At 40.0% G+C, this 12,193-nt stretch overlaps 2 protein-coding genes across 2 annotated transcripts; one reads left to right on the forward strand and one right to left on the reverse strand.

Annotated features, from left to right (window-relative positions):
* Nucleotides 1-2,654: 2,654 nt before the first annotated feature.
* Nucleotides 2,655-4,618, forward strand: LOC108889073 (protein CutA homolog; the record flags this gene model as incomplete). The annotated part of the gene is given in 8 exon segments (XM_018685381.2): nucleotides 2,655-2,721; nucleotides 2,887-2,904; nucleotides 2,906-2,983; nucleotides 2,985-3,037; nucleotides 3,316-3,375; nucleotides 3,578-3,623; nucleotides 4,052-4,101; nucleotides 4,301-4,618. Coding segments are annotated over 8 exon segments (472 nt in total), but the record flags the coding sequence as incomplete, so codon positions are not given.
* A 32-nt stretch (nucleotides 4,619-4,650) lies between these two features.
* Nucleotides 4,651-8,606, reverse strand: LOC108889077 (somatostatin receptor type 5-like). Its single transcript, XM_018685386.2, is given in 3 exon segments — nucleotides 4,651-6,840; nucleotides 6,842-7,012; nucleotides 7,733-8,606. Coding segments are annotated over 3 exon segments (1,491 nt in total). The 5' UTR covers nucleotides 8,516-8,606; the 3' UTR covers nucleotides 4,651-6,303.
* Nucleotides 8,607-12,193: the final 3,587 nt, after the last annotated feature.

Genomic DNA, 12,193 nt, shown 5'->3' on the forward strand with positions numbered 1-12,193 from the left:
GAAACTGCAAAAATGTTCTTAAGGGCATGCTCCACTGACCTGAAGTTGACATTTTTGCTGCATATTGAAATGTCCTTTGGTTGAAGTCCATCTTGACCCACCTCTTCTCTCTCTCTCCTTCTGTTTTTCTCTCTCTCTCTCTCTCTCTCTCTCTCTTTCTGGAAGTTAAAGGGCCAGTGCAGCCTGATTAGAATGCAGAGGAGGAAGGCTCTGCTGCAAATTGAAAACATATTGATTCTCCTCATGCTCAGAGGGAGAGGGGCGAGAGACAGAGGAAAAGAAGGAGAAGACACAGGGAAAGAGAGAGACAGAGAGCAAGGAGGAGAGGGTGGGAGGGAGAGAAAAGAGGGGAGGATAAAATCTGGTCATGAAACAGAGAGGGCAAGACAGTTGCCCAGTGCCAGTAGCAACTTGTGTGTATGTCTGGTCTATGTCATACACACACACACAAACAGATATGCATTGTTTCATATACTAAGATAACATCCCATGGGTTGAGGGTTATGGTCACCATGGCAACGGGGTCAGGACAAGTGGTTGAGCGTATTTGCGTGTGAGTGCATCTTCTACATGTGAGCACATGCTGTCATGTCCAGCCGTGGTGGGGAGAGGCCGCGGGATGCCGATGAGAGAGGACAGCGCATAACACGTACAGATGTGCTGACTGCACAGTTTCCATGGGAACAAGCCCTCCACCCGCCCTCCTCCCACACCAACATATCCCTCCTCCTTCCATCGCTCCTCATTGCTCTTGCAAAAGCTTGACAAGCTCCACTAATACGTCTTGCTGTGTCTTCATGTGTGCCCGTGTGTTCCTGGTAGAGCTCTCACATCAGCCACAGCTCAATCTATCTTGCTCTGAGTGCACGTGTCAAGTTTGTGTAACTGTGTGTGTTTATGTGTGTTATGCATATTAGACTGTGTGACATGCTTGTCTCACTCTTTAATCAAGGGTGAGAGTGAGGAGAGGAGAGTATGAGGGAGGTGGTGCTGGTGGATGTTATCAAACAGAGTGGCTTTCTGTCATGTGCATAGAAATAACACACACTCACACACACACACACACACACAGGGTAAGCATCATTTGTGTGCAGACAGACAATCACAGACATTGCTGCTACCCTGTTGACAGGAACTGATTTATTGCATATGTGTGTGTATGTGTGTGCTATTACCAGAGCTTATCATAAAACCTATTCTCATGTTGTCTGCTGTACAAAAGCTGCCATCATATGGTTGTGCACTGCCACTGCATGTTTTATAATTATAAAGTGTTGGTGGCAGATCATAGTGGAAATCAGTGGGCCTATCCATGCACTTGGCCTGCATCAAACAGCATGTGCACAAAATGACTGGTAGTTGTTTGGATGGACTTTCAACCATTTTCAAATAAAACAGTTAAAGTGAGTCATATATTTTGTGAAAGTCACATATAGTGCTTGGAGGTGGAAAACACCTTAGGCTTGTCCAGCATGCATGTGTGTGTGTATGTGTTTGCATTGGCTGGAATCTAACCCACCAATGCAAACATGTTCTTAGAGGTCTGGAGGTCCTCTACTGGTCTAGTACTGTGTGGCAATCAATGTTTGCTTTTTCTTTTTCTTTTTTTTTTTTAAAGAAAAAACTGCCTCCACTTTGCTGCCCTCTGTAGTTGATGTGTCTCAGTTAAACGTCAAATAAAGCGACCAAACGTTTTATATCTTGCCAGAGAAAACAACGTCAACAACATCAAAACGATTGTTTATCCTTATTTTCTTCGTGCTATTAAATTACAGTGCGCTTGACAGCTGCTCAGTAAGTGTAAAATTCCCCTTGCTCTTTGTATTTCGAACAGTTCAGGATAATAAGGTTTTAATAAAAGTCCGTGTAGTCTTGGTAAATATGTTCCTTGGGATAACGACAAGATTATAAACCCAATGCTGCTTTGCGACAGTTTCACAAACACACAGCCGTCACGCTTTACGGTAGAGGCGTGCCACCCGCCAGACAACTGTCTAAAGGTAAGACACACGACAGGAAATAACTCTTTCTAACAGCTGTTGCCCTTTTCTGCTGCTTGTAACCGCTCGTATAAAAACTAAATTATCAGACATTTTTAGTGAATTCGCCCTGTAATGTGTAATCTGTCATAAAGTCGCCAGTGTTCTCGTTCCTCATTAACAGCTAACGTTGCTGCTAGCTTAACACGCCCCGTCTGGCAGCTCACCAGAGCTGAAACTGACTGATTATTTTGTGGTTCGTACAGCGTTGTACTGTATCTGCTGAAGAACTGTGAATATAAATGAGAGAAGACTGACGCGTTGCATACACTTCTGCTGCGGTGCAGCACAGTATAATGTTTATAATGTTGGCTAAATGGTGTATTGGTTCTATTCTGTCGTAAAACAGCACAGACACAACACACGTGTACAACTATTCAGCAGACAAACAGAATACTTAAAGTTGTTACCATATGAATCATGTACAATGCTGTGAAAGTCTCACTCCTCCTTCCATTCAATTAAACAAAACTTTTAAAACCTGTAATTACTTCTTTACTCCAGTGCAAATAAAAAATACTCCAGCTTTGATTGCAAAAAATTTTTTGACACATAAATCTTTGAAGCAGTCACTGTGTGTTTGCGGACTAACCATTATGTGTGTGACCTGCTTAGGAAATGCGCATTGGACTGCCCCAGTGCAGAGACATTGCAAGGTGGATCCTTAAAAGCTTTAATTTTGGTGAGTTTGCAGAGCATGGAGATGCCTTTAAGACACCGCATACATTTCACTTGGGATGGTTTCGTTATGTTTGTTGAACTCCATGCCTTGCCAAAGTATTTTGGATACATTGTCTCCACGTTGTTGGATTTTATCCTCACACTTCTGTGTATTTTCCTCTCACAGACGGTCCTCTTGAGTGTGTTTTATGTTCCAGCTGCTGAGGACTGTTGGACTGAGGGCCTTCTCCATGGCATCTGAGACATACACATCGGGCACACACCTCTGCCGCTTTCGTCACCTGTCCTAATGACACAGTAGCTAAAGACTTGGCCAGGTGATACCAATGATTATGTTTTAGATGTTTCATTATGTAGAACAAAAGGATAAAGTAAAAGTTTTCAAAATTTATTCTTCCCTTTCATTACTGACTGGACATAATGAAAATGGCCTGTGACACTTGATTGGAGGTCATTTTAGCTCATATGCTGCATCATTCTGCAGGACAGCTGTAGATTTTCATTTCTACCAATTCGGTCTGCAGGATTCAGAATTCTTGCCAGTTCTTTAATCCATTTTTAGCTGTGGCTGATTCATTACTTTCTTCTTTCACAGGGGTATTGTGGAAAGGAAGCTAGCTGCTTGCGTCAACATTGTCCCAGCAATCACATCTGTGTAAGTATTGAGACGGCTGCTTTTCAGTGTCATGTTGGATTCAGATGTCTGTGCTGTGTTTTCAACAGGGGATGATGAGAGGCAGGTCATGATTATAGGGTTTGGGCAGGCAGCATTTGACATAAATAACCATTTTTTCCTGTCATGTTGGTACTGAATTACACACTTGTATATTTAAACTAATTTTGTCTCATTCCTTCAGCTATGAATGGCAGGGGAAGATTGAGGAGGACAGTGAGGTGCTGCTGGTGAGTGCTAATTAAGTCTTGCAATATGTTAAGCTGCGTAAAATGTTACTTTAAATGTTGCAAAATCCTATTTCTACAGCTAAAGATAAATTCCTATCACTGCTGCTATTATTTTTAATACTATTAAATATACTAGTCACAGTTTTACTGCCATAATACTGCTTATTAACTCTCTCCAGAGTATTCGTGATTAAAATGTTGACAAGTCGAAAGTTTGAAGTTGAAAAACTTGATTAATTTTACCTTTTGACTGCAAATGTGCTCTTTCACTCCAAACTGGAGCGAGAGAAGGTACAAAGGTCAGGATGTCCTAGACTCAGAATGGGTTGTTTCTCAAAGTTAAGCACTGCATGTAATAGATCGCTAATTTGTTATGTCTTGATGTCTGAAGCCAGTCAAGCTGACCTAGTATCTCTCTCCTTGTTTAGATGATTAAAACAAGAAGTTCAAAAGTGCCTGCTCTTGCTGAATATGTCCGGTAAGTCTATTTTTAGACCCAGTACAGAAAACGCCTGGCTTCATTCTAACTCTCACAGGAACACTATGTTGATCATTTGTTCCATTACCTGCTGTGAGTCACATGGTTCAGGAGTACTGCTTTAATTACTGCTGTATATATGGACTGTGTGCCTGTCTGTACACTCAGTTGATTCATAACTGCTCATTGTCGTCCTCAGCTCTAACCATCCTTATGAGGTGGCCGAGGTCATCAGCCTGCCTATTGACCAGGGCAACCCGCCCTACCTCAAGTGGATAGGAGAAGTTGTACCTGAATGAGCGCGGGCTGATGCATGAAGATAAGAATAAATGGATGGATGGATGTAAAACTGATTTGCCTCTTTTCAAACATACAACCAGTGCTTCAACAGGTCAGACACACTCTGAACATGAGCATACAAATCTGTAATGTCGTTACAAGGCCAAGGTAATACAAAGTGAAATTATTTTACACACATTGGGTGTTTTGAAATTAATAAAACATATTTTCTAGAATATTTAAATTTTTTTGTTTTGCTTTGTTCATCAATTTTGTGAAACAATAATTTGAGGCTTGATTTTTTTTTTCCCTTAAGTATCTTTACCTCTAGAGGGCAGTCTTGGTCTCATGTTCAAGTTAAACAAACTGCCTCAGCTCTGACTTGTTTGAAAACTCCACATCAGTCCTAAAAGTGGACAGACATTGGTTAGAGCTCTGATTTTCTCTAGCAAAAGTTGTATTTTGAAATAAAGCGAAGGCGAGTTTTTATTAGTTTTAGTCTTTCCTGAAGAACAATATACAGTTGATAAGTCATAATGATGTTACACAGTGTTACAGTTACATACATGTCATGAACATACTATATTCGTGTACATACTATGTGCAGTAGTTCATACCACATACAACATAAGATTTTACTGTAGTACAAAAATATTTAGATACAATATGTTGTGTAAACATTTATTTAGCCCACTCTCACCACACAACTCAGTGTAGTGTTTAACCAAAGCTCTTACAACACTGCTGATAATACAACACCTTAATACAAACACTATACCTTTTGCAATCACAGACAACAACGCAAGCAACTATGTGGTAAATTAACCTCATATGATCTGTCAATCTGGGATATGATTAATCTATTAGCCTTACATAGGTTCAAAATACACTACAATACTCATCCTTATTATGTCAACCATTACAATCAGTCCAGTGTCTTTACATTGCCACAGCACAGTGTTTTAACCACGAGCACAAAGCAGCAAATCTTTCAAGGAAATATCCTTGATAAAAATGACACTTTAGAATAATGTCACAAAAGTTAAAAGTTGTTAGTGTTATGCTCCAGAGATATATTATTTATTGTGGGTGTTAAAAAGAATTGAGTCCATGTAATAGATATGTTTCATCCTCTTCATCTAAATGTTCCTTTAATGTTTGAGAGGATTTAAGTTTAAAATGCATGTAATTAAATTGGTGTTTGACGTGCAGTTCATACCACCATATTTTAAATTTGACAGTAAAATAAAATGAACAAACATTCAAGTCAAACAGTCACAGGACATAGAGACTATAAATCTGTTTCTTCTTGAAACCCCCTCAATACGAACAGTCTAATTTACCTCTGTGGGCTGTTGTAAAAGCCAAAGCAGAAAAGTAAGAGATAAAAACTGTTGATTTTTAATTTCACAATGGATCATTAGTTGTGGTATCTCCCACTGGGACATGATTCATACAGTGCATTAGCCATTTCAGTACAAGATGTTCCTGATTTTTTTTTTTTTTTTTTGTCAGTCTTCAACATGTCAGCAATAAATAAATTACTTATGGTCTTTCAGTGTAAAATGTCACTGAATCCAGAACAACATGTACAGGGTTACATCAATGTTTGATGGGTATTTAGGTATAAAAGCTGGGATTTTAAGTTACCGTAACAGCAAGAAAAAAAAGTCAAAATCTCAGAAATGAACCGTCAGCCTTGATCATACCAGTGTTTCTGCATGTCTTACTATTTGCAACAATAACCACATACTGTACTTCATAATACTTTTTGCAGTTTTCAATGTAAAGTTTCAGATAATTATTGTTACATTCTTATACCATGGCAAAAATGCTTTCACTGTCACAATCTACATTTGTGTGTGATATTCACATCTCATTCAAATGTGTCTGAGTAAATCTACAGAAACATGTTCAGATCTGTTAGAGATAGCTGATTTCAAGCACAGAGTTTTTGTCTGGGAATTCTTCAGGTTGTGACCTGTTGTTTCTACTTTTACTGGCCATAGTGGACATTACATCAGCGCGATCAAAGTCTGAGCCTTTTCCAGTCAGTTCTCCAGAGTGCCCTGGCTCAGGTTTACCCCTCTGTATGACCTGTGTCCTTGAGCCCTCTCTTACTCCACTGTGGTTTCCGTTTTCTGATATTTTGCACATTTCACTCATCTGCATGGCCCCTTCTGTTCCACTGATTTCCTCCTCTTCTTCATTTTCACCACAGTCTTTCCTGTGCACATTGGTGGCTCCTTCACACTTTTGTGTTTGAAGCACAATGCCACCCCACTCCTCTGTGGGCCGCGGTACCTCAGTGCCGGCCCTGTCGTTGTTCTTCACCCTGCGTGACGTACGGCACAGGGCCTTCCTGAAGCCTCTCTTGAAGTTGTCAGACAGAAATCCATACAGTATGGGGTTGGCACAGCTGTTTGCATATGAGAGCACAAGAACAAAGAAGTAGAGCCCCCCTGAAGTCCCCTGGCAGGACCTCCAAGAGGTTTACAATGTTCAGAGCATAGAACGGTAGCCAGCAGAGAACAAACACTGCCACCACAACAACTACCATCCTTGTGATTTTACGCTCTGACTTCCTGCGTCGAGAGGATGTGGCCTGTGCCCGTTTTCCAACACTTCGTACCTTTAAAAGAAAAGCAAAGGTTCTCTTAGCTGTGCCATGCAAATGTACACTCTTACTAGTAAAAGGGCGTTTCATCCAAAACAAATAAAAAACAAATATAAATCCAAAATAATTTCCTCATTTGGTGTCTTGCGGTTATATCTGCTGATGACCTGCTGACATATCCCCATCTGAGATTTCTTCTGCCAACCCAATAAGAAGGTGAGTGCAACTTTACAATGCTTTTCACCAACAAAATGATGTGTAATCAAATGTTTAAAGTAATAATTGAGGACTATACAGGAAAAATGCAACATTCTTAATTGACGTACTCTTTACTGTGACCATTTAAGACGAAAGTACAGAAACATTTTCACTGAAACAGCAACAGTTGTGTTTTACCACAGAGTTGTAACATATGGTCTGTGTAATAGTGTGCCTCTCGGCACTATAGCTTTATTTGAAGTGATTTCTTTGTAAATAACAAAAACTCTTGTTCATTACTTGGAAAAATATCTACATATAATGGAGTTGTGAAATGGGAGGAGCTATTTCAGGCACCCCTAGTTTTGGGAGTAGAAGTTCCATTTATTTCTTTTTATACACAAATCTCACCTAAATAAAAAAAAAATTAAACTGGGTTCCACAAGGGGAAAACCATTTCCAAAACTAAAATTTCCTCCCACTTCACAACTCTATGGTAACCAATGTAAACATCTGTGTTAATTAGAAATGCTTTACCTTAATGACGATCAGCAGGTAGCACAAGCAGATGACCAGCAGGGGGCAGAAGAAACCAACAGTGCTCGTGTACACAATGAAAGATGTCTTCCACACTTCTGCTGGCTCAGGCCACACGATGCTGCAGTTCCCATCATCCTTCAGCACATCAGCAAATACCACCACTGGCAGCACCACCACAAAGGACCCCACCCAAACTGTAGCACTGATGGCCTTGGCCACATGGGGACGCCGCCACCAGGAGGAGCGGATAGGGTGCACCACAGCCAGGTAACGGTCCACTGACATCACAGTTAAGCAGAAGATACTGGTAAACTGGTTGATGGCGTCCACTGTCATGACCACACGGCACATTAGAGAGCCAAAGGGCCAGAAAAGCAGAGCGTTCTGTACCGCCAAGAAGGGCAGGCCCAGCATAAAGAGCTCATCTGCAATGGCTAAGTTAAGGATATAGATGTTGGTGACTGATTCATTCTTGGTGTAGTTGACTACAACATGAATGACCAGTGTATTCCCCACCAAGCCAACAATGCAGACTATCCCATAGATAAGAGGAATGAAGATTCCTGCCAAACCAGGGAGTGATCCAGGTTCAGGTCCAGTACAGTTCTGACAGGTGTTAAAGATAAAAGAGCCATTGGTTGGAGTGAAGCTGAGAAGCGGTTCAGAGGGAGTGGAGAGGAGCAGGAAATGGGAGTAGGGGGGGACAGAGCTGTTGCTCCAGGTAGCTGCAGGGGTTTCCTGAGGCAGCAAGGAAACCTGGGTGGCCTGGATGACCTCCATGGAGGCATTAAGTAATATTAGGCAACAGAAGTTTGTAAGACCCCATCAGTGACAGGTCAGCATCCCTGAAAGACAAAGCCAAGTTAGTTCATTTAGCATACTTAATATACAAAGGCAATCTAACATGCTTTACATATCAAATTAAAAGTGTAGTTTGCCCTATTGCCAAACTGAGGCAACAGGCAATTAGCTTAGCTTAGCACAAAGACTGAAAGAAATGTGAGGCAGGTGGTGTGGTTTCGTCCAAAGTCTCCCCACATTTCCTGTCATCTCTCTATTGTCAACTCTTAGGTTTGTGCATATAGTACCAAAACAAAAAGAAAATCACATCACACATGAAAATAATTTTTTTTTTCATTTTGTGTACAAATTAAACAACTAAGACTTGAATATAAAAGATGTTGGTAGGCATATTTTTGAACTTTTGAGAGAGCCAGGTTTGTTGTATCTCCTTGTTTCTAGTCTTTACGCTGAGCTAGGCCAATTTCTTTCTGGCTCCAGCTCCATACTACGCAGACATGTGAGTGGCACTGACCTTCTCATCTTACTCTAACAAGAGAGTGAAACTGCATATTTCTGAAAATGTTAAATTATGCACTTAAAATACATGAAATGAGAAATACAATATTAGACAAAAAAAAATAAAGAGATGGAGACCATTTTTGAACAGAAAAGGAGAGAGAAAGGGAAAGTAAAATGCAAAGACACAGAGACACATTGATGATACTGAATGATGATGTGAAAAGTTTAAAAAAGTTTGGTCCAGTTTCAGCTCAGGGGCTTGTAGAATACTAAGCTATTAATCAACTTAACAACCCTCTTTCCGTCACAACAAAAACAAGCCTGTACCAGAACAAAAACATAACACATTCAGTTCTATTAGCATAAGACTTGTTTATGAAGCTGTACTGGCTTCTTAATGACCATCAGGTTGCACCAAGGCACACCTTCGTTCCTGACAGCGATGGCTAATAATTGGTGCTCTGTTAGGAACAAAATGCACTGACCTATGGAGAAAAAATAACAGAGGCATACCCTCCACAACCTTAAGTTAACAGCATTAATTAGCATGTAAGGATGTTGGGAGGAGAGAAGGAAAAAGGAAGGAAGAATAATTTACAGTGCTGCAGGATACATGAAGAAATCATGAGGGTCATCTGTTCCATTAAACAATCAGTGTGTTTGGAAAGGCTATATTTCATGTTTTCCCTTCATATTTTGTAGGTTTCAATAATGTAACAAACATAAAAGGGGAAGAAAAGTTGGCATTTTATTATGTTGGCTCCGTTTCAAGCTATAGGGCAGGTAAAAAAGAAACGCCGCCTCCACCAAAGTCCTCTCCTCTGCTCAAACACATGTTAAAATATTGGTATACATGAGTCTGTTTTCTTTCCAGGCCAGTGAAAGATCCCATAGCCACAGGTCAGGGCCTCAATTACAGAATGTAAATATAAGACGCTGGTACAGCTGTGGGATGACCTGAGCCACTTCACTTCAAAATATGCAAGTACACACACACTCACATAATCCAGCAAACATACAAATGTTAGTTTTTGTCAGGTAAGGTATTTTGTAACATGTAGTTTGAAAAACGTCACCAGAGCCTTAAAATCAAATCACCACAGGAACACCTGATACAGTCAGATTCAGTGATTTGGGATGGTGGTGGAGAGGTTTCAAAAACCTTATTTTCATATAAAGGACAAAAATGTTTATATGTTGTAAGTAGTGTGCATTGCAATGGAAGGTTTGTTCTTTGATTATATATCATGCAGCTTTTCTATGTGAATATTGCTCTAATACAGCCGTGGGACTAGTACAATGATGTATGGCTTTTAATATCTGGGAATATAACTAATACACAGTGTTTTATTGATAGAATTTGTAAATATACAGTAATTTTAATACACTTTCAGTACGCTTTTTTAAATGCATTTCCTGAGCTCCAAAAAAATCCAACCCCAGCTACATATAAAAACTCTGTACATATTTACTTATAGAGACCATATTTAAAATATAAGAAGTGAAAATGTAAAAATATTTATTAAAAATACTATCTGCATAACCATAGTCCAGCTGTCACTATAAAGAAAACCTCATTAAAACCTTATTTGTGACTGATTAAATACATATACAAAAGATAATTCTAAAAATTCTAAAAATGCCAAGAAGTGTCTTGCTCATCAGCAGACTCACATGATCAGACACACACTTCCCTCCATGCTCCTGATTTCACCCTCCCAACATCCTCCAATCCTAATCTCTGACGCACACAATAAGAGCAGACAGACAATCTTTCTTCCCAAAAGACATCACCTCTTTTGTCTGCCATTCTATGCCCAGATCTAAGAAACACTTCCTGGGAGATGTTGCTATGGTGATAGATGATCAAAACAAGGCCCACAAGGCTCTGTATGGAGCAAGTGAAAGAGATAAACAAGAGTCCAAATGAATGCTGATTGAAGACCCCTTGCTCTTTACATTCAGTCACAAAGACAACAATAGCATATACTGAACATTGTGTGTGAGTGGACAGGTGTGAGCAATGTGCATTTGTGCATGTGTGTATAGAAACTCCTCTATGCATCTGTTGAGTGTAGATAATATAGATTTAGAGGTGTTAGAGAAACTTTCTCACCAGCTTTTTTGCCAGAGTCAGAAGCTCGGACACTCAGAGTCTAGTGAGTTCCTCCTATGATCCTGAGAAATTATTACAAGTCTAGTGGCAAAATTCCCTCCAGAACTCCATAATGCTGCTAAACAAGATCATACTGTATAACGGTGATCAATATATTTTTAAATCACGGTGGGTCAAATGACAATTTGTGAAGCGATGGTTGTCTACAGAGAATTTTTAGCAACTTGTAGCTAATTATTTTAGTTTTGGGGCCTAAAACTATTTCAGTTCACATTCACCACTTTTAACCTCATAACTCTCTCTCTCTCTCACACACACACATACACACACAGACAGCAGATGCGTCTGTTATGCCAACGGTAACGATCCATGTTATTTGCATTTAGAGCGGAGAAAGGATCTGAGATGCATGTGTAGATGCATTTTAATGCCTTAGGTTGTGAACTGACATGCTTAGAGCTGTCTGCTTGTGATCACATCACCTGAGATGCATATTAATGCCACCAGATATGAATGGCACCAAAATGGTGCATTTAGCATCTAATGACCCAGATATTTTCCTCAGGGGCTGGTGATGACTAAAACAGCTCTAAAAGGAGAGTGAATATGGCACGTTAACAGTGGAATAATACTAAGAAACCCAGAATTTTTGTGAGCAGTGCAAACACCCCAGGACAAGGTAATAAAATGGAGTCCCACATGACACTGGGACACTAGGACTGTCATACATAACTGGTGATCATCTATCACCTTCCTCAAAGAGGGAGACAAAGAGACAGAGAGATGGAGATGTCTGTTGACATTATTGATCAACAGGTTGTGAGCTAATGCAGTAACAATACAGCTTTTCTTTTAATGCTTGTTTTCTGCATTTTCTTATATGCAAAGCAGTCTCTTTGACATCTCATTGGCCAGTTTGTCAAATCACTGTTTGGCTCACACTGTGAGAACAATAATGAAAATATCAAGTGTTTAAAAATGATTGACAGACTGGATTGAGGGAGTGGGACAGCAATTATCGGAGGTGCTGTGACCTCCTC

Source organism: Lates calcarifer, unplaced genomic scaffold (assembly GCF_001640805.2).
Source record: "Lates calcarifer isolate ASB-BC8 unplaced genomic scaffold, TLL_Latcal_v3 _unitig_1453_quiver_981, whole genome shotgun sequence".
NCBI lineage: Eukaryota > Metazoa > Chordata > Actinopteri > Centropomidae > Lates > Lates calcarifer.